This window comes from Calypte anna, chromosome Z (assembly GCF_003957555.1).
Source record: "Calypte anna isolate BGI_N300 chromosome Z, bCalAnn1_v1.p, whole genome shotgun sequence".
NCBI classification, from domain to species: domain Eukaryota; kingdom Metazoa; phylum Chordata; class Aves; order Apodiformes; family Trochilidae; genus Calypte; species Calypte anna.
The window spans coordinates 41,590,098-41,614,228 of NC_044274.1; the positions used below are offsets into that span (position 1 = coordinate 41,590,098).

At 34.7% G+C, this 24,131-nt stretch overlaps 1 protein-coding gene across 1 annotated transcript in view; it reads right to left on the bottom strand.

The window, feature by feature from the left end:
- CNTLN (centlein) overlaps window positions 1-24,131 on the bottom strand; it is a 178,812-nt gene that overhangs the window by 44,312 nt on the left and 110,369 nt on the right. The window contains 5 exon segments of the mRNA XM_030467597.1: window positions 8,810-9,027; window positions 9,669-9,762; window positions 12,700-12,874; window positions 15,428-15,948; window positions 18,940-19,031. Coding sequence (XP_030323457.1) covers window positions 8,810-9,027; window positions 9,669-9,762; window positions 12,700-12,874; window positions 15,428-15,948; window positions 18,940-19,031 — 1,100 coding nt within the window.

Sequence of the window (24,131 nt, forward strand, 5' to 3'; positions counted from 1 at the left end):
TGTAAAAGTTGTATCTTTCAAAATATGCAGCACCTGTAGACCTATGGTTGAAATTACTCTTTATCAGAATGCCTTTCCCTAATTTGTATCACAGTAAATTTAGTTTTGTTTTTTTTTTGTCTCAATTTCTAGTGCAAACATACTTAAAAAAATAAGTATTTTTATTCTTTCTATGCCAAGACTTCAACAAAAGTTAAGGTGAGTCTTTTATTGAGATTTTGACTCAAAAAAAGATTCATGAAAATGAAAAGCTTTCTCCTTTAAATATTTCTCTACCTCAGTAAAAAGTGTCTCCTTACACTCAACTCTATATGTAGACCAAAGAACAGGAAAGAAATGTTAAAATGGTTCTCCTTTTCTGAATGTTTCTTGCCAAGATATGCACTATTTGGAGTTTTAGTGTTTTCTTTCTCAGCTCTCCAATCAGCACCTCTAAAGGGCTGTACCAGATCAATGTAATCGTAAATTCAGTGCCCATTACCCCACAAAAGGTGTTTTTTCCTTCTCTTTGCACTTCTGCTAAAGATGAATCCTCTTTTAACATTCCTGTTGCACACTGTGAAACATTAACTTCCTTTAGGTTACTCCCTTTATTTCATTATCCATTTTTCCCATGCCATGACTCTGTTGTATATTTGTATGTCTTGAGTGGTGAGGGCTTCTTCCTCTGCCTCAGAAGTTTTCTTTTACAACCCGATGTTTGAATGTCATTGTAACACCCCTCCTTGGTTTCAGTTATACCCTTACAAAACATTAGTTTGAATTTTCTTATATCTATCACCTATCTTTACAGCTGTTCTCCACAGTACCCCTAAATGCATTCTGGGTTTCATCACAAAATACTGACGCTCAGCTGTGCTCTAGGAAAATGTGCATTTCCTCTATCAGTTCTTCAGATCAATGAGCAGTGTTACTAAGGTTGAGAACATGCCTTCCTGTTTGTCTTTTCCATCAGTTAAGCTCACATCATAAAACACATCCCATCTTTTTTTCCTGCTTCCTACAGGTAACTTTTTCATTCATTTACTCAGAAAGACTCTGACTACTGCTAGCCACAAGCGGTTAATTTCTCTCTAATTCTTCTTTCTTAGACTAATTGTCCACTATCATTGCCATTCTCTGTCTCCAATTGGCAATGGTAAATTACAGACACACAGGAATTAGTATGATTCTATTTTGTTTCAGTTCTGCATCCTTGAATCTTTTTCTCAATCTTCCTTTGATAGACTGAAGACCCTACAAGCAAATTTTTGTTTTCTCAGATATTTAAACTTGAATTACCTTTTAATCTCCTCCCTGAAAAGTTGTTCTCTGGAATGGTATATTTTCAGATCCTTTTCGTAAGTCTTCTTCAACTGTTTTTTTATTTCCAGCTATCTCTTTCTTGGGTTCTGGATATTAAAGATACATGGACTACTCCAGGAATAGTCAAATCAGGCCAAGTATGAAGGAAAACATTCCCTCTGCTCCTATTATATGGCCTCCAGTTTATACATTCAAGGACTATACCACCATTTTTCACAATGGCAATGGGAGTTCCCACACAGCTTATTGCTTACTGGGACTCTCATTTTTCTTCAGAGTCCCTGCTTCCCAGGAGACAGGCATTCAGCCTCGCTCAACATAAACCTGAGCAATGTATTAGTTTTCATTAGTTCCTAGTAAAGATTTCCTCATTACAAATACTGTGAAGTCATAATGATGTATACTTTTCAATCAATCTCTGGCAGATGACTGAAAGCTTAAAATACCTGTCAATGGCCCAAGTTATCCACTTGCACTGGATTGTACTTTTTACATTACCACTAATTTTTTAAAAAAGAAATATTTTACTTCAAAAACAAACAGAAAAAAGCTGTAGTAGATTTTATAGTATATCCAAATAGAACAGAAGTGTAAAATAATGTTATAACTCATGTGAAGGATCAACTGAAAAATTAATTTCATGGTACGTGAGACTCTGAACTAGCCAAAATGATTAAGTGGTACTTATATGCACCAATTTAATCTTAAGGCATGAAATGAGACATTGAGTCCACACTTTGTTCCATGTGTCAGTGCTTAGCTCCATCCGAATGCTAAGTAAAAAAAATCACGATGATTACTTCCCAAAAGTTCTCATATGTATATTTTAATGAAAACCATCACTGTTGCACAGGAAAACACAACAAAAATAACTGAATGTTCTTAAAAGACCTCTAGACTTCTTGAGGTCACAGAACCAGTTTTGCAATCCCATGACCCTGCTCCTTCAACTTCATGGGAAATCCAACTCCTCAAATAAGTAAAAAAAAAGTCTTTTGCCCATCCACCTATTACTTAAATATTCTTTGCTAACCACTCTTGAGCACTCTGTTCCATGAATCTTTATTGAGCCTTTCCAGGTCACAAACACTATCTTATTCAGGAAGCTGGTTTTCAGTTGGATTTTGTTAGTTTGTTTGGTTTGGGTTGTTTTACTTTTTTTTTTGAAAGCCAGAAAACTTCGTTCTATTTTTAAACTAATAACAAGATTCAATGCACAAGGAAAATTTGATCAAATCAAAGTGGAGGTAAAAAAAAAATGCTACATATTGTATGGAATCCACAGAGTAAAACCTACAGGATGGTAAGTTCCAGTGTTTTACTCTAATATACATACAAGTACATTCTATTACTTTATTATATTATCAGATATATTAGATATGCTTATGGGTAAGTGTAGTAGCTCTATTTGTAACATTATAAGAACATGCTAAGCCTTCTGATAATGGTTCTTTCTTTTAACAGAGAAGTGTAATTTTTAGGATTTCTACAGCAATATAAATTGTACTTATTCTAAGTATATACTATGAACTTCAAGAAGTCTCCACATTTTTTTCTTTTTCATAGACTTTTCTAGAATTTGCCTAAGTTATTTCATTTTGAATGCAATATAATTCAACACTTAAAGTCTGAGTTTATGCCAACTGTTCTATTTAATTTATGAATGAGACTCATTTCCTACATGCAATGAACTTCAACTGTTGTTCATCAATAATTCAACAGGTCTACTGTAATTTTTCTTCAGAGATCAATATAAATGTAAAAGGTATTTTGCTTTATTTTTTGTTTTGTAATGACAGCACAGTTCCATGATAAATATATTTTACAGTGTAGCTCTGTTCACAGAACTGACTTCTGGATGCTTTAAGTTTTCAGTGCAGCAAAATAAAAAAATAAATTAAATTGTGTAAAAAAAAAATAAAATAGTTGATGTAGATGTAGTTTAAAAAGGCAGCTACTTCATGTTTACCATTTGGCAAATTCCTCACTTTATTCTCAAGCCAACACCTCTGACAGAATAGAAAATAGAAATTTGAAATGTTTTATAACAGCATCAATGCTGAATCTGTAGTTTACCTGAGGAAAAAGTATATAGAAATTTTCCCATTTAGTAACCAAAAAATTTGAACAAACATATCTAACCAGATGATCATGTTTCATTCCAGGCAGAATTTTGGACTAAGGCTTGAAAGAGGTAAATCCTAGTCTCACAGAGTCACAGAACATTGTCTGTCTCCACTTCCAGCCTTTAAAATGTGACCTCATAGCCTGATTTTTAATTTATTAGGTTCAGCAAAGCTCAAAAAAAGCTGCAACAAATTCAAATATTCATCTCAATACTGTCACTTCAAAGCTTTCAAAAGTACAGCTAGGGACCAAAAATTTAACTTAAAATATATATTCCATAAAATTGAAGTTTGAAGTACATTACAGAAAATTTTTCCTGTCTGCAGAAGATGTTGCTGCCCCGGCCTGAAACACTGGTCAGGACAAGAATACAAAGATTGAATTTTTAATTATCTACTGTGCCTACAAAGAGGTCTCTATAAGGGAAACATACACAATTATAACAGCAGTGTGACCTAAGAGGAAAAAAAAAGACATAGAATTTAAATGTAATCAAAGTTTGAGAAGGCTTCAGTCTCATAGTGGCATGTAGTTTAGTTCAATTATTAGATAAACCTTTGCTCTATTACACAGTATTTACAAACTTTTGAAAAAGTTAGGCAGTATATCCTACTTTACCATACATTTATTTCTTCTGGTTTAACTTTACATTTCTGTGGCATTTTAAGAAAAAATAGAATAGAACATTTACTGTTTTGGTGTGTGTGTCACCCTTTTTTTTTTTACTTTTTTTGAGAAAAGTGTTTACTTCTATTTGAATATTTTGCCCAGAGATTGTGACCAGGATTACTCATTACTAGCAACTGGGAAAGGATTATCTGTGTACTTCTGAAGAAAAGGGAGAAGAAATCTCATATCTCCTGGCATTTTTAGGAAAAGGCTTCTTAAATAGTCTCAAAGAGTTATTTGTTTCATTATACTCTGTGCCAAAGGTGGATGGTTCCAGAAATGGTTGTGCACCAACTTTTGCAAAACTGTTAGAATATGGTATGGTAAGTTTTTTACTTTTTAAGATGGATAAAAGTAAGATTTTGGAAACTTAAGTGTACCCTGTAAGAATGCAAAGGGACATTGCTGAAGAGAGAAGAAAAAATTCTTATTAAATTATTTTTTATCTACTAAGTTATGAGGTCATTACAACCGCTTTGCTTTTTTTTCTCTTGTACTTTATTAAATTTTGCTTTGTTTTACTGCTTCAGTGTGTGTGAAAGCCAATTCCTGCACATACTATGATGCAGTAGAAATCTGCTGCAGTGTACCTGTAAACATTTGTATTTATGCTAAACTTAAGGTGTTCCAAAATTATTCTAAAATATTTTATAAAATTTTATTATTCAGATATTCTGTAGGTGTGATTCATATTATCTGATGCACATAATGAAAATTAACTTTTCATTCTACAATTGGAAAAAACCTAAACTAAATTTACAAAAGATAACATTGAATGCAGAATCTTTCTCATTAACTGGGGAAAAAAAAAAAAAAATCACAAATGCTCTAGAGTATTGTTGTGGAAGAGGTAAATCCAGGACACTTGTAAAAGTGTTTTGGGAGAGAGCAATTGGATGTGTCTGTGAGAATTTCTAGGTGGACAGTGTTTATCTAGACAGCCCCCAAAACCATTTACACATTTGCTGTCATGAACAAAGTTGAGGAATTTCCTAGAGTGGTTTTAGGTTACTGCAGAGTAGTTACAAAGATCATTCAGTCTGTAATTTCAAGCTTCTTCCCAAAATTTACTTTAAGATTGTAATACATATTTACATAATTTACATAATTGTTATGTAAATAACAAGATATCTTTAAAGAGAGAAAAATTCCTTCATGAAAACTAGATTAAAAGTAATACCTTTGTGCAAACAAAAGTCACATCAATAATTTGCAATGCATCTAAACTCATCCTCTCTATGCTTGAGAAAATACACTAGATAAACAAACATTTGGCATGTATATTGCAATTTAAATGTTCAGCATGATCTCAGGGGGAAAGAAGTTCCCTGAAATTAAAAAAAAAAAAATAGAAAATCAAATCACTAAAATAAACATTGCAGAGATTTTCAAAATGCTATTGGAAAAAAATATCATAGGACAAGTTACAGCTAAAGCTCCTTTTCTTCCCAACTGAGAAAAAAAGCAATCAAATATTTGCAATAATTTAACTGAAAAACTTTACTTAAAACTTCACATTATCTGCTCAAAAAAGTCTGTCAGCAATTGAGTGGTTGACTTGTTTTCATTCTTTAAAATTCAGGTTTCTTGCTGAAGTAAGCTTACACGAACACTTTGAAAATGCCTATGGCTTTCCATTAAGAAATGCAGCTTTTCCTGTGACATCACTAGAGAAACACTGCATAACTCATGGAAAAGATTTTCTGAGATAAATGAGATACACACTAATGACTTAACCTGCTTATGATTTTAAAATCTTATTAAACATACTTTGTCTGAAGTTTTGCAAGAAGAATGATACCTACTGCATAAATCTAACTTTAATTATTGTGCTGTATGCAATATATACACTCTTATAGTAAGCAGTCAGTTACAGAAATAAGTAGAGAGGGGGAATAAATCTTAGGGGAAAAAAAAATTGCTTTTTCCAGCTCCTTTCACGCTTTTTTATAAGAAACTAAGGAAATGCAAAATCCCTATGCTTCTATGTTAACTATCACCTCCAGCTGTGATTTCTATACACCGATAGCAAAATTTAACTACTGTACAGAAGTAGTACAAGATGGTCTTGTCTCAGTGTGTACGTGAATTCCTGGAAAACACAAGCTTTGATTCTCATGTGGGCGGTCATTTTACAGTTCTTTTTTTTTTTTTTTTTTTTTTTCCCCAGACATATGCAAAGAATTGCTTTTGCAGAAAAAAACAAAGCAAGAAATCCATGTTACTGTGAAGAGTTTATAAGGCCAAACAGAAAAAGAACTTGAATACAACATTCTACATACCTACATACTTGTCTGGGTGGATCACCACCAAGAAAAATAAACAAAACTATATGTGTACATACATTCTGAAAATCAACAGATGCCAGACAGTCTTTAGGTTGTATGAACTGTAAAATCTGTCTCAAAGTTAACATCTGGAACATTTAGATCTTAAATCCAGAGCTGATTTTCTAGCACAAGATTCTTTGGGGATTATAATAATGGACTGACTGCATAAACATCTGTCCTTGTCTGCTAATGAATTTACTTTCTCAGCTAAATTCAGGCAACAAGGCATCTTATCCAACCCATAACATTAATTTTTACAGTTTCTAGAATGCTATACTTTCCTTAATCCAGAAGTTGATGGGCTAGTGTATATAAAAAATTTACATGATTACTCAAATATATAGTAATATAAGATTATGCAAAAAATTATGATTACATATGGATGTTTATTATTGATATTAGCAACTGTGAAAGTCTTGAGGTGTTTAAGAGTCTCTATAAATGCAGAGATTGTCTCCGTCTTTTAGGTTTTTTTATGGTTTGTTCACTTGTTTTATTCCTTCTACCTGTGCAAGAAAATTCTAAAATCTGAAGTAATGGAAGTATTAAGAAAACATGACAACAGTGTCCTTGCCAATGAAAAGCAGATTTTTAAAAAATGTAATTTGCCATGCAATCTTAAAAGTTCACCTCTAGATACTATTTTTCACAAAAAACACAGAAAAAAACCCACGAAAATATGTGCTTTACAACCATTTCATTTGTCTGAATCATGGTTCTCTAAAACAGGAGTGTACCCTGCAGCGACTGTGTAGGTTCTTTACCTCCTTAATTTTCACTTGGCAAGTAGCCCAAGCCTCTGCTTTAAATTTCCCACTTGGTAGCACTAGTATGGCACCTGAAGAGTAATTAGTTATAAGAAAGGGAATTTGAATTGGTTGCTGAGAAGGAAAAAAATGTGCATGCCTCATAGAGATTTTTCCTTGAGTACCTGCAATACCACTTATTTTTGGTCAGAATGCACCACCCTTTATATAAAGCAGTGACCAAATTTCTTTTTAAAACTTTCCAGAAGAGAATAAAATAAAACTGGTGAAGATGATGCTTTTTCACTTTAAGTCAGTCTCTTACATTACAGCAGCACTTACCTTGACACAATTTTTTTTTTCCAACAGTTTACTGATAATGGCTTTTTAGATTTTACTCCTCAGATTGCTCTCCTGTGGATGCCTAAGGTGTAGTCTACTGGGAGGGCAAATCATGAAGTGTCTGAACAAACATACTATTTTAACTAAATTACTCACAGAACTATGTGAAGTTCTTACTGTCCATGTAACTTTACATTATGATACTGTTTGTGAGACTGGCAGATCTCCATTGGTTTCAATGACCCTGGAAACTCTTTTGAACAATTCATTACATATACATAGTTATGCAAAATGAGTAACAGAAATGAGGTTTTACCTCCTTTAGAAATTAGCTGTTCCCCAGCCCTAAGAAAGTGAAAAGTACTGCTTCTGCCTTCTGTACAAAGACAGAAAAGCAGAGAAGTTTGAGGGGGGGGGCGGGGTTGATTTCTTTTTTAATGTCTGCCTCCTTCCAGCAAGTCCATCTGTTGTAGCACTATAATTCTGGAAGCAGGATGTGTGTGTGACCAACAGGAGACAATTACTGCAAAAGCGTTTGTTGATTCAGCTCTATAAAGGGCAGGCCAATCACTACAGTATGAATAGAAAAGAATTCCAGCTGAGGAGCTGCATATAGATTAACACAAAATACATATATATATACATGAGAATGGGGAAAAACAGAAAGGAGTAATAGTACGGAAAAGGATTTAATAGGAAGGCACACTGAATTAGAGAAGAAAGCTGGCATCTTTGGGGGCTGTTAACCAAACAGTTTACTAGCCTCTATTTTCATAAATCTTGTCCTCTAGCTTTCCATCTTGACAAAGAAAGGGATTAAATAGATTTGGAACTAGTCTGAGCCCCCTTTGAAAGAAACCTCCAGCTGACTTGAGCACTCCACTCCTGGGCATATACAGAAAGCTGGTTTCTCCAAAAGTGTCTTTTCTTCAGAGAGGAATGGGTGTTAGTTCATGTGAACTGACAAGATTCTCAAGAAAGTTCTCAGACCACAGGGTAAAAGTGAAGCTTCCCTCACCCACGTGAATGTATGTAAAATGTCACCCTGAAGACTTTCTCTATCAGAAAGATTAATGAACAGGGTTTATACAACAGTCAATCAGACCTTAGTGTTACTTATACATAACTGATTCAGAATCTCATATGAAGCATGCTAGTATATAACATTTCATAATTTTGACCATAACAATTTAAGAGACAAAAATCAATGTTATGAAAATTTCAAAGAATTGCAAAAGAATCAAGCTGAACATTTTAAGAGTGTCCTGCAATGAATGAAAAGTACTTTACCTCTATGGTCAGTTTACTAGTTTGAAGCCTTTGGTCAGCCAAATGTAGCTGAGTTGTTAGCTTTTCATTGATTTCCTTAAATCCTTTCACAGAAGACACTGCTGTCTTTTTTTCATTCTGTAAAATAGTTATCTGCTGCTGCAGTGACTTAATTCTTTCCTGAAGTAGAGTTACATTCGGTTTCTGGACAATGATATTTCTTCTTTTTGTTCTGTTCACTAAACATAAAATGGCATATTACTAAACTGACAGATCATCATAAACAAGATGATTTCTTATTTTATTTTGATCCCTTAAACACTGGTCCAGCCTCTAAAGTATTTTAGTAAGCAAACTGTTAAATTAATTCACTTAGCCTTTAAGTGTTCAATGTACTTCTTAAAGAGACTTAAGCAACACTGCAAACTCATCTACGACTTGAAAGTTAAATGTGGCTCAAGTTAATGATTGGTACAAACAGAAATAAAGTGAAGATTCAGTGTGTAATTTGCAGATTTTTTTTTAAGGTCTAAGCCAAAATACAGTCCATTCTGTTTCACTTGCTGTGATGGCTGCAAGCACAAGGGACAAACAAGAACAAAAGGTAGTAAAAAGGCTTATTTTACACAGTAGATTCAGTAAGTGGGACTTAGTAAAAATAGTGTGGAAAGATGATCTCTTGCAATCCTTTTTATAAGAAACCTTCACTTTAAAATAATGAGGTAAATCTTTGAATATACACTCACACAAAATTAAAAAAGCAAATCCTGCTACAGCATCTAAGTGGGTTTCTATAATATGAAAGAGAATTTTTAAAATGAGGAAGGAATGCTTTGTCAATCATATTTATGAAGTTTCCAAAAATATATAATACCTCTACCTTTGCTTAGAAATGATGGATAAGATATTACGAGACAGCTGTTCTTCGTCCTCTTAGAATGTACATTTTCTAGGTCTTTATTCAGTGAATGGACCTAAAAAAACCAAAACAAAACAGAAGCACAAAGCTACCACAGCAAGCCTAATATTTCAAAGTTTCCCAGTTTGAATTACTTCAAAAATTACTTCAAAAAATTACTTCAAATAATACACAAAATTCTAATGAATTTCAATTGGAAAATCAATCTTAGAATATCAGCAAGCAAAGAGTACAGATCTCTGTCTTTCCCATCAAATGTAGAAGAAATAAAGAACTGTTACAGCTAAATCATAACTCTTTACAAAAAATCCCAGAGAAAAATGAAGTGTCTGTTAACAGCTACATTATTTTTTAAGATAAGATATGAATTTACTTGCAGGGAAAAAAGACTGTGTATTACTTGAAAGCTTACATCATCCTATTTTTCAATATATTTAAGTGAAAATAAGAAAGGAATGGTGGGTGGTCTTATTAGTTCAAAAGGAGGAAGATCAGATTAGACTCTGAGCTGTAACTGGAAGAGGTACAAATATATATACATGAACATGCAAATCCAATCCCCATGTTTGTACACTGTTTAGCAAAATTCCTCTGCATGCCTTTTAAATATTTGATTTGAAAAATCAGCTACTTCCAGAATCTATCAAACATTCAATGACAGAAGCAGAAGCTGAGAAAGAATGCTGCTTGCAATATGTAAAGTGAAAATGGTCAGAGCATAGCTTCCTCCAAAATCAAAATACTCTCTGAATGATCTTACAGCTGATTCAGAATCTCATATGAAGCTCATTCTGAGCTCTTAAATACTCAGTGTATCTTGAAACACTTTTGCTCTGGAATTCTGCAACATTTATCCAGTCTTTAAAGTCTTCAGTTTGTAACTGTTACAAGATATCATGCAACATCTTTCTGGAAATATTCATAACTGAAATACCAGTTTATCAAATTTAACACAATATAAACAGCAATGGATTATCTATTAATTGCACTGAACAAATTACTGTCCTATAAGTTACACTGTAGGATAGCTTAGCCATGAATGCTAGATTTTACAATTATTACACAATCTGAAGAACAGGGAAATAATACATACTAGAAGAAAAAAACCCCAAATCACTGTCAACTTTTCAGACTAAAGCCATAGTAAAGGAAAACAAAGGAGGTCAAGATCTTGTAGGTCTATCTCCTGATTATTTTGTTTCATGTTTTAAAGAGAACAATGGAAATCAGTGTTAAGTCATTATCAGTATGACCATCTGATCCTACAAGGAAACAAACGTAATGTGATGAATGATGCTAGTGTGAAATGGTGATTATATTTTAAACAGACTGAGATCCCAATTGATGCTGAGCAAAGAATGCCTGCAGAGAAAAGATGGAGATCTCCACTCTAGGCCTCATCTGATAAACATATGTTAGAGTGCCAATAATTCTCCTCATACTGCACAGGGTATATTTACACCAGGAGTGGCAAAACTGAGGAAGTCCTTGTGTCATAAATGATTTCATCTCCAACCCGAGACATAGCTCAAGAGTCAGAAGACTTTACCCTCAGTTTGCATGAGAATACCATACGCAGCTGGAGTGTCCTTAAATCCTCAGGAGGAATGTAAGGTTTCTGTTAAAATTAGTGTTCCAATTGCCAACACTAAACCTCTTTGCAATGTTCTGTTCTGTACCCACAAACATGTTTTTAAGTGCTTTTTCAATGAGTGGACTTCTGCTGAAGCATATTTACTTGTTAAAGGCTCTTTGGATGCTTTCTCTGCATGCTCCAAGTCTGGTCTGTTAAAAATGTTTATCACAATATATCTTTGTCTTTTCCAGAAGGAATAGAGAGTAAATACAATATAGGCAAAGAGGACAAGTAAAACTGGCGGTGTCTATAGTATAACCAGAGCCACCAGTAGTCCCTGCCTTGTATCTAGTCACATAGAGCAGTAAGTGATAACAGCAGTAGCACACCCTGTCAGATTTTCATATATATCATGTGCACCTGCTCACATTGTATATTCTATAAAAAACAACAGATGGCTGCAGAAGACTTTGTTTTCTTTTTAGCTTTTCTGCTAGAAAAATATATGTTTTGAAGTTAATACAAAATCAAGAATACATAACGGGAGCTGAGAATCTGCATTTGCTCTAACATTTTGGAGAGTGAAAAAAATATCATCAGTAACAGAATTTCTAGCGACATTTCAGAATTCTGTTCCTTGAACTAAGAAAGAACAGTATCTGCTCGTGTTTTAAATTCTATGAATTGAAGTGATTTATTTGGGCAAGCACAGGAGGGAAAAAGTATCACACACTGTTAGGAAGAACGAAAATGAGTAATCTGCCACAGATTATACAGACCTTTTAAACACCTAGTAAATGACCAGTTGGCCCTTTTATGACAAAAAAGAGCACATACATGTCAGAAATGAGACAAGGAGTTCAAATCCCTGACAATGAATGTAAGTGAGCTAAGACAAGGCTAAAAGCACACTCTTCTCTAGGCAGAAACTCCTGGACAGAGGCAGAGCCAAAAGCATCTTTCTAGGATGGCAACAACTCTTTTTGCTCACACTAAATGAACCAAGAGATGTTCATGCTTGATTAGTCAGCACACCATTCTGCTACAGGGAAGGAGCAGATGTTGCTGTTTTCTTGCTCTGGTTTATGTCAGCCTGTTTGTATTGCTTTTTAGACTGAGAAGGATTTAATGGGATGTCTGCAGCATTCTTTATCTGGACTGTGAGAGAGTAGGACTAGCTTACAGCAGCTTTACATGTTTTAATCAGCTTGTGAACTCCTGACACTCCCTCCAAATACTTTTTCTCTATAATTGTTCAGAAAATATTCTAAATTATAATTAAACTACCCACTGAATCTGGCAGTAGATTTTCTTTTCTGTTTACAACAAGAGCCAAATTAATTGAGAGGAACAGCAGTGATAATACTATTACATTTCAACACTCAACACATGAAACCAAAATAAGTTCTATTATACCTTTTTATTGCACTGCTTTTTTTTGCCTTTGAAAGGATTAACCTTACAGGGCTTTTGACCATCTTGTATTTGCATTTTTCTCAGTTGTTTACTTCTGTCTAGTAGTGGATTAGTGTTTTGCAGTGTCTTCATAACCACTGTGTCCAAACTTTCTGAAGCTGGTATTTCAGAGTCACTGTAACAGAACATTCAGGACACAACAACAACAGAAAAAGCCCAAAGTTAGAAATTCTGAAGTGACAATGCTTGAGCACATGGAAAATAACACATGGGAGAAAAAAGAGAAAATAATATAAAATTCAAGCAGTACTATGTTGACTTATTCCACAAATGTTTAAAAATACGACAAATGAGAAATTTCTAAAATTGGCTTATCAAATTCTGTTCTGTCAATGGAATTTCACTCTACAAGGTCTGAGAGACTATCTGCTTCTTAAAGGACAGCTTTTTACCGTTACAGTCTACAAAAGTGGAACACATGAAAAACTGCTTGATAGCATTCCTAGTCTGTGAATGGCTCACAAAGGTACTTCACATTTCTACTTTCCTTCATTTTCATTTTTGATGACAATAAGAAATGCACAAATACTTCATGCAATAAAAATTTGTTTCAATTGAACTTCATTTGTAGTGTTGACTGAGACAAACTCAGAAATAACACTTCAGTAAAAGCTCTTCCTGCCACACCTTTAAAGCAACTTTAAATTCTAGAAGCTTGGTAGAACTTCCACTGAAATTGTGTGCCCTACAGAGAATCTTGACGAGTAACTCTCATTCTACTTCAAAGTAGAAGCTTTTCTTAAGCTTGCACTTAATGTGCTCTTATTTCTCAGTCTTTCCCTGTCTTACCCCAAATTATAATTTGCTTTCTGATTTTCAGTGAAATCCATCTTAAAATATGAAGTCTTGGACGTATTTTCTATACCATCAGTACCTATTCATCATCATTTGTGCAAATGAATTTGTGAAGGAATCCCTTGACAGAAGGTAAATTTGACTTGTTACTTTTTTAAACCAAGACATATTTAAACAAACACAACTGAGTTGAAATTAAGTTGTACTACCATAAAAATCAATGGTTTAGAGACGGAGGCTACTTAATGTGAGAAAAGGCTTCAATTTTGAGAGAAGAGCTCACATAGAATCACGCTTATACTTTTCAAAATCTGTCCTGAGACACTGGTACATATTGACTGGTAAGAACAGAAATCAGTGTAACAGCTTGAAGATGCTGCAGTAGCACAGAGATATTTCTAACCAGGTGCATGTTTCCATCACCTGAATGCTTTCAAGGAAATGAAAATGGAATTTAGAGAACAGAAGGCTTAATGCTAGAAACTCAGAGACAGGTAGTCTAAAGAACTCTATTTATTGATAAGTAGAAAAAGAAGATAAGACATTTCCCTAACTTGATGAGGGGATGACACCTTGAAACCTCATCTTCAAAATGTTCCCTAGCCCTAACTAGAACAATTATCCAAAGTAGTATTTATGGCTAGCAGTGGCAACCGAAGCTATAGAATTACCTTCCACTACACTTCAAACTCAAATTGGAATGCAAATCTGTTTGCTCGATTTTGCTTTTAAAAAGCAAAACATAGTAAACTAAATAAAATGCTCGCTTATTGCAACACAAAAACACAAAAAGTCCTGTAAAATCAGGACTGCAATATCAAATTGAACAGAAAACTAAGTAAGTTTTATATTATTATCAACGGACTAATTACATAGTTCTTAATTTTCTCTGCCAGGATATTGTGTTCAGGAGCCTCCTCTTTTGCATGGGGAGAAGCAGTAGAAGGGCTTCCTTTGCCAATGTTGATTTGCTCCGTATGACATATAAAGCCAACATTAAGATTAAAATGACAACTTGATTTTCCTTACTCTTTTGTCACCTTTTCCATATTTTCGGTAAACACAGGCTTGAGAAATTACTTTGCCAGTCTCCTGAGACACAATGTGTTGAAAAGACAAGGTGTGATACCGATTTACCTAGTGGCATAGTGCTGCCTCCTCAGGATGTGTGGATAAACAGAAGCAGAAGCAAAAATTCTAAACATTTATGAAGCTTGCCAGTGCAATTTTCTGTGGGCCTTGTTACTCAGGACACTACACGGTAACAATTACCTTTAAAGAACTGATTTTTAACCATAATTCAATTAAAGTTAGTACAATGACTGTGCATAAAACATACATGAAATAATTACTGTGGATGGTTCTTAATTTAAAGGATGTTAAACAGCTTGTAGACATCTGCTAGAGAGCTGAAATGGGTCATTCAAAATTTATCTAACTAAATTAAGGGGAAAAAATGTTTCTCCTCCTGGGTCGGCATGTCACAAGATAACTAAACCGACTTAGTAGGCTTGCCTGGGAATCCTTTGCTGTCAGTGGTGAATATGCAAAGGGCCAGCAAATTAAATCAACCTGCCAAACTGTCAATTTCAAGCCTCATGACTGCATGAAAATAGCATCACTGGAAGAAATCAAGCATTGCCTTCTTTTGGGTTTCCTGGCACCTATTCAAATACTCATGCAGTTGTGGCTAATTTTGCATGCAAATTTCAGTCAATAAGCTCAGAACAAGACCTCCCAAGATATTTCAAAGGATCTGACAGTATTTTTTTTGAATACCAAATCAACAGTAGTTGAAATTCAATCTCCATTTGCTAGTGCTTTACATATGCACAGTGTCCCCTCTACAGAGCTAAGTTAATGAGAGCAGTACCTGCTTTCACTCACATCCTCCCAGCCGTCCTTACTGAAGTTCTCAAATCCATTACTCATAACCTTGATGGACTGTTTGAGAAAAGCTCCATGATGTCCCAGAGAGCTCTTTTTCTTGGCTGTTTTTAATTTAACCTTGGTGTCTGTTATCTTGCAATTACATTGCCCAGACGCTGCCACTTCTTTGGCTTCATCCAGCAAACATTTCAGCTCTTGCACTTGACTCAGCAAATCTTCATTTTCATTTCTCAACCTCTTAGCCTCTGCCACTTGCCTCTTCAAAGAGGCAGCTTCTTTTTCCTGCTCATCAATCACTAACTGGAGTTCCACTTTGTCTTTTTTTATTTCACCAATCCTATTAAGTACTGATTCCAGCTCTTTCTCTCTTGTGTCTGCATCTTCCTTTTCAACTCTTAAGGATGCTTCTAAATAACTTTTCTCCTTCAGTAAGTCTTTCTTTAGTTCTTTCTCTTTCTTTAATTCCCCCTCAATGGCTTTGCATCTTCTGTCTAGCTGTTGTACCTACAAAAAGCAATTTTAGCATTCACAATATTTCAGCAATGTAGTACAGAAACCCCTATGTTTTCAAATGTATTTATTAGATGACAAAAATATTACACTAGGCACAAGGACAAAAGCAATCTATAGTCCTAATTTAAAAATAATTCTAATGTAATGTAGATGAAAGCATTTAAGCTGCAATAATACAGCTGTTGAACAAAGGGCAGATGGTAAAAGAAGTTAAAATTCCAAGCAAAGTGACACAGAAGTTTAAGTATGATAATGAACCTTCCTGTTACATCTTGAGCTCATTACTGATTTGGTTATACATACTAATTGATTTTTTTTTTAAAAAAGGAAAAAAACAAACCAACCAAACAAAAAAAACAACAAAGAAACAAGAAACCCCTCCAAAAACCAACCAACCAACCAACCAAAAAACAAACAAAACCCCAACCAAACAAAACCCCACAAAAAACAAACAAAAAACCCCAACCAACAACAAAAAACCCCAAACATTTTCAGGGGAAAAAAGTATTCTGAAATACAGACAATTTTGTACTAGCTATGTAAATCAAAAAGTTCTTTCAAGCACTGTAAATACACAAATTAAGTACTAGTTTGATTAGTAAACATTTGATTAGTAGAAGTTAAAGCACCAAAGAAAACATAGCAAGAGGTATCAGAAGACTAGCACCTAAATAATATGAAGGCTAAATTATATCTTCTATTCACTGAAAGGAAAAATCAATCCTATTCTAATTAAGCCACTTTATAAGTTTCTTTTATATAGTTTGAAGAAGCAAATTGTACTTATAGGTGATGCACATGCTTTGTCTACAAAGTCCTTTGAGGCTTACATGTACTCAAGGCCATTAACATTAAACATTTCAGCATTCTACTGGAGTATTTGCCTGAAATTCTAAACAAACCCCATAATTTCCAGAAATAATGAGCAATTTTAATTTTAGCAGATAGTACAATGAATGTTTATTCTGTGACATTTCCTCAGAAGCCCACAAAGGGCATTAGTGTGTGTATTGTTTGACTCAATAACCACTTACTCATATAGGAGAAATATTTTGGGTTAGTTTTGTAGAAGCTCCATCCCCATGATTTCACTAGGGAGTGTCAGGTGCCCTACATTTTTCTGGACAGGAGTAAAAAAGACCAATTTTTAAAACGAGCTATGGGATAATGCACGTGGTACAATTCCATCACTTCATAGCAATACTAAATGCCAAAACTTGCTTTGAGGTCAAAAATATTGAAATCACAGTACTTCTCAATAAATATTGTATGTTTTTGCAAGGAAATTTTGCCAATGCATTTTCTTTTAAAACATATGGAATAGTTTACAGGGTGGAGACCCAAGATTAGATTCAGATAAACTCAAGACTTAATGTACACATGAAATTGAAGCAAGAGCTGCTCAAACTCCATATATATTTGTGAATTTGAAATGTAATTTATGAGCTTGATAGCAAAAATTTAATATTCTTGCCAATACATTGCTACCTTGCCTTATGGCAATTCATAGCACCCCTACAATAAAGAGAGATTGCCTTATGGCTACACACATTATTGGGTGAAATTAGATATAAAAGGGATTTTTCCAAATGCTTTGATGAAACAAAACACAATTTGTACTTTCCTCCTTAACAGAAAGGAGTCAGACCAGTATTTTTCTTTAAACACTTCATAAACTGAGATTCTGCTATTATTATAGTTCTTCATACCAATCTTTTGCAGTCACTAGCACTTAAAAGTCACGTATGACAGGCAGAAGAAAACAAACAAGAAATAGCTTCTACATCTATCCCTAAGGTACCACTACAACTCTGTATATCCATAGAGATACAAATTATGTACTACCTGGTGAGCAAAATTATAGTTCTAAAATCAAGATGATAAGCTAGCATAAACTGTGTGACATTTCAGATGGTAGCATTCATATTATTTCAATTACTCACTCTACCTTAATATAAATGAATGTGAACACTTCCTATTCTGTGTGTTATTATTTTAACATGATGTTTGTCATTCAGTAATAACAAGATGACAGCCTTCATTGCCTGACCATATGGCAAGTGTTACAAGTATAAGCAATCACATCATCTGTTGTAAATTACCATACTTCCTACAAGTTAATTCACAAATAAAAAAACAGACATACCCAAACTGACATTCAAAGTTACAGATTTGTGTTTATTTCATTCTGGCATGCTTTTGAAGATTTATAAGTAATTAAACAAATATTGTTTTGCAAAATGACAAAAAAAAGCATGATATTGTTTGAAGGATGTCTTTTTTTGCAGCAAACAAAACATATGGTAAAATACAAGTGAGCTCTCTTAAGTGAACACCTGTTAACATACTAAACTACTTGTGTATATTACAAATATCAATACAAATAGCAACTAGTTAAGAACATCTTGTTACTGCATGAGGTAAAACATGTAGAACGCTGAGCAGTAAAGATTAAATACTCATTATATTTACTAAACCAAAGAACACTAAATGCATATGGTATTATCTTGTGAAAAGAGTGATAAAATCACATATGTAAAAAATATTTGCATATGCAATGTTGTGCTAAAATTTAAACACAGTTAAACGTGGATTTATCACTGTTATGCATCAGTTTTATACTGTAGCAAAAGCTCTGTGGAGATCAACATCTGATATGCAAACTTTACTAGTCAGCAAAAGAAATGAAGGTTTCTGAACTTAAAAATGGTGAAGTGCTAAGTATGCATATTACTTCCAATTTAGGTAATCCTTTTGTTTTTAACATGATTACTGTAACTATTCTTTTCATTTTCTCTGACATTAATCAAGTTTAACTAACAATAACCTCACAGCAGCTTCACTAGGACTCATTTCTGATACAATTTTGGAAATCCAAATTTTTGAGGAAAGGAAAACCATAGCCTAAATTCACAAATACTGCCAAATCTGTATGATTCTTACATTAAAATTTAGACCTGTTTGCTGGTGTTGGTATCTTACCTTCTGTAATGTCTGGTATGGAACATCTTTCATATTCTTCTTTAGAGTACTATTCTTGACCTCATCATCTTCATTAAGTTTAAAAAGTGTTTCTGTCAGAAAAAGAAATAATACGTCTCTATCAGAAAATAAACAAAGTATATTGAGACACCTAATACTTCACTAAAAGAATAGATAAGACAATATAATGAAATGCATTCTTTACCACTACAACAATTTATAATGTGGTCTATTTTCTTGACAAGCTTTTTGGTAAGTTTCTAAAGCATGACCTCTTTTCAAAGTGTTCTGTCACATAATTATGAATCTTTGTAGCATCACAGTATTTTTTTTTCAGAGTACAAGCTTTTCAAAGGTACAATAGATCTGCAGGTTAAAGATGCAGTACTTTCATTCTGATCTTTATTCTTTTATAGACTATTCCCTCTATGCCTTAAAAGCAGAATTCATTGCCTTTTTATCTACACAGTCACTAGCAGTTTTGTTCTCTAGGTCTTGCCCCCTGCTAGGAGGATCAGAGTGATTGGTGAACAAAGCACACAGTAACAGAGTTAGGATGGATGAAAACTTTAAACCCCTTTTTTGTTAAGTGAAAAAGCATTTACTTCACCAGATAAATCACACAAATTGTTACATTTTAGTACTGTATATTCATAACAATTAGAAACTGATATGACTAATGTAAGTGAATATGACTTAGCATCACTCAGAGACAGCTCTGCACTTTAGGTCCTAAAAATTCCACAAAGCCAGACAAAAAGTTAAAAATTAGACCTATTTACAGAGAAGAATGCCAAGTTAAAGTTTAGAAGTACTGATACATACGGTAAATCAGAAGTAAAATACATCTGTTTTAGATCTGAACCAAAAGATTAGCATTGACAAATTGCCCACTGCTCACACAAATGAACAAATACACATCACAGAAAGATTTTTTTCTTAGAATATGAAATAATTATGTTTAAGAACAAAAAATCCCAACACTCTAAAAACACCACAATATTGACGATTCTTCTCTTGCCCTTCTTCCTCACAAATTAACTTAAAGGGAAAAATAAGGGAAAAATATCTGTGCTACACAGTGGAGGTCTGCTTTAGAAGTATCATTTCAAACTACAAGCAGACACTGCAGGTCACTTAAAAACTTTTGATTTACAAACAAAGCAAGTGTAGAAGAAAACAGCATTACTCTCTGTAGATTCACAATCCTCTTGACATAAACAGTGACTAACAAGTTTGTTAGAGTGAATTAGACCTTTCTTTTGTCTTTGGAACATGTCACGGCCAATTAATACTTCTGTACTCATGAAATAAATGGAACACTATTCTAAAGATAATAAAAGCTGAAAAAGGTAAAACTATGTATCTGGGGAATATGTACCTTTACCTTGATATTAATATGTTAGTTCCCATGTTATTTCAGCCTACAGTCCCCCAGCACAGTGGTACTGCATACATTTACAACATTCTTTAAGTAACACACAAAGATAATATGAACACGCTTTTCATCTTTTTCTAAATATTCACTCATTTGAATCTCTGCTGTTGCTTTTATATCTGCATTTACTGTACTCCACTGAAAAGAAAAAACTATTTCCCATAGTCAAAGAAACTGATCAAAGCACACACAGTTGTTACATTTATCATGTGGATGTTTTAAAATACAACTTAAAACTCTACCTATAAATAAACATATGCAGAGAATAAAGAATACTACTGAAAAAATTATAGAATAGATGCATGTTAAGTATTTTCACAGAAGCCACGAGCAACATAAAGAAAAGCCAAAGGTCACCAGTGCTTTCTACTGAGCAGAAAATAAATGGCCTATTCATCCCCCTTCTCCCTTCCTCCCTTCTAATTGTTATGAAATTGTTTACAGGCACAGGTTAGGCAGGCAATGAAATAGCATTGCCTATAATGTCTGCCTGTCTGTGAGAGCAGGAAGATCCATCATATCAGTTTACCCAGCAAGACATATGCTCTACCCATCATACTCTACTTAAAAATTGCCAAGCTTTCCCTCAAGGAATAGACCCACAAGTCATAAATCCCACCATCTTCAGCCATCAAATTACTGTGGTCTTATAGAAGTATACTTATGTCCCACTGAGAAAAAATAGCTAACTGCCTGCTTTAGAATCTAACACTGAATTCCTAATTAATAGTCACCAGACTGGATGATGAGTTTGTTCAACACTGCTTTCACAATGGTACTTGAACTACAGCTCACTATTAGTATTTGCAGAAAGCCTTTTTAAACAGAGAAAAAAACATCCGTTTCAACCAGAGCTGTTGGCCACTCATAGAGTACCTACATGAACCATCCACACAGTAGATTCAGAAGTCTCATAAGGAAAGAAGGCTTCAAACTGTCTCCCTGAAGCAACTGAGGGCCAGCAATTTAAATTATTTCAATGAGGCACTTGCTATTTTCCTGAAGAGGATCAGATGGACACAAACTTTCCTGCATTTGGAGGAAAAGGAATGACTACCTGCTAACACATTCTTTACATTCATACACAGATAATGACATGAATGGCATCAATAATGAATTTGGATTTGATGACTTCTGGAAGATAATTGGTAATAGTGAGAGACATCCTGGACAACAGTCTGAAGAGAAAAGAAATTTGGAAGGGCAGCAAGAGGGATTTTTTTTTCCCCTGACCTCCTTCATGTTTGACCGTCAGGGTTTGAAAATGATACAGAAGACCAACAAAGCTATCCACTACCTCTTCGTGGCAAACACAACTGATACCTCATCAAGCAATATAACAGGAGACTACATTTTCTACACAGGGTAGGTCAGCAACGTGTGTCAGAATTTATCCTTTGATATTAGAATGTTTGATGCAAACAGGTACACAGGGAAACTGTTTTTGACTATATGAAATTTGAATTTGCAGAAAATACAGACAACAGACCTGAGGTTGTAGTTTCACAGTTTTTCAGAGTTGTACTCTGAACAGCAGCATCTAACTGCTGCACAAAACTTTATGTTTATAAACTCCTCCTCTGATAACGCACAAAGACAATCAGACTATTTGCTAAATTAAGGGTTTTAAAAACAAATTTTTTCAGTATACACAGTATTTTAAAGCACCTCTGACTCAGCTGTAACTAAAAATTGTAATTACATCCTGCAATCTAACATGAAGGTAAAGTAACTCATTTTGTATGACATGTAAGACTCGCACTATTTTCAGGATCATTCCACTGTCTTCACAAGTTCATTTCTGTTGCACTTGTTTTATTTTCCATGACTCATTCATCATCAATGACTCATTTCTATAGCACAGACTACAGTGGCCTGTACCTCCACATTATCCTGACTCCTCATTGCATGTTCATTTTTGACACTGAATGGCAAAATGCTTCCTTGAAAAAACATTCTACTAAATATTACATTAATGCAAAGGAGTGAATTAAGGGTATTTTCAAATCTTTCCTGCTTGAACCTTTATCTTCTAAATAGGTTAGCAACTATTATTTTATACTTTAACTGGCAGAAGTTTGGTAGAAGTTTGGGAATGGCTGGAATCAGCTCGGTCTTGTATGCCACAATAAGTGCTGCTTAATACATATATTTGGACTTGATTTTGTACCTTATCAAAAATTTCCTATTAATGTAAGTGATACCTATAAGCAAAAATGCTGAGAGAGGTTAACAAAATTTGCCTAACATACTAGTAACTTAACACTTTCTGTCAGTCCCAATATAACAACATTGAATTATCACACCAATAACCAAACCAGTGCATCCACGCCCATAAATTTTAGGAAGGAGATATGTTTTAATCTGAAAAGATAGTAAAAACGAAGGAATAAAAGACTAATTGTTAAAGAACTAAACATTCATGGCAGTTTCAGGGATCTGACTGGTTTTTTGAAAAGCATTGCTGCTGTGCAGCAGGCCCTCAACTCTTTTGCACTGCTAGTTGCCTTTCCACTTCGCTCTGTGTAAAGATTGACTAATCTGGTAAGAATAAAAAAGTGATTTTTAAAGTCAGAATTTGAAAACTTCACTAGTTCCATTCAGCTCTTTCTGCGGCTGTGAAAGTAACACATAAAAAGCTGACCAAAAGATAGGTCTTCTGTAGCCATGTTCTACTCCACTTTACGATTATTATGAAATATACTTAAAATAAAGGGGGGAAAAAAACCCACTTCATTTCTTCATTCAAGTGGACAACGTTATATATAAAAAATAAAAAAAAACCAGCAAAAAACTGAGATATAGAATGGTGCTGCTTTATTACTAAGAACCTGCAATAAATCAATATGAAATATTGATTAAGAATAAAATATTAAAAAAAAAACTTAAAAAATATAAATCTCCACAAACTGGAGAGTTGGGCTGATTCCAATGGGATGAGGTTCAACACGGCCAAGTGCCGGGTCCTGCATTTTGGCCACAACAACCCCATGGGGAGCTCCAAGCTGGGCACAGAGTGGCTGAGAGCAGCCAGATAGAGAGGGACCTGGGAGTCTGGATTGACAGGAAGCTGAACAGGAGCCAGCAGTGTGCCCAGGTGGCCAAGAAGGCCAGTGGCATCCTGGCCTGTATCAGGAACAGTGTGGCCAGCAGGTCCAGGGAAAGGATTCTGCCCCTGTACTCAGCCCTGGTGAGGCCACAACTTAAGTCCTGTGTCCAGTTCTGGGCCACTCAGTTGAGGAAGGAGATTGAGGTGCTAGAGCAGGTCCAGAGAAGAGCAGGGAGGCTGTGAAGGGATCCAGCACAAGTCCTGTGAGAAAGGGCTGAGGGAGCTGGGGCTGTTCAGCCTGGAGAAGAGGCGGCTCAGGGGAGACCTCATCGCTCTCTACAACTCCCTGAAAGGAGGTTGTAGCCAGGGGGGTTTGGTCTCTTCTCCCAGACAGCTATCAGTAAGACAAGAGGGCATGGGCTTAAGTTGTGCCGGGGGAGGTTTAGGTTGGATATTAGAAAGAATTTCTTCACAGAGAGGGTGATCAGGCATTGGAATGGGCTGCCCGGGGAGGTGATGGATTCTCTGTCCCTGGGGGTTTTTAAGGAGAGACTGATGTGGCATTCAGTGCCATGGTCTGGTAACCACAGTGGGAGTGGATCAAGGGTTGGACTTGATGATCTCAGAGGTTCTTTCCAACCTGGCTGATTCTGCGATTCTGTGATGTAAATAAATGTGGAACAATGTCATTAATTTAATAGGCAT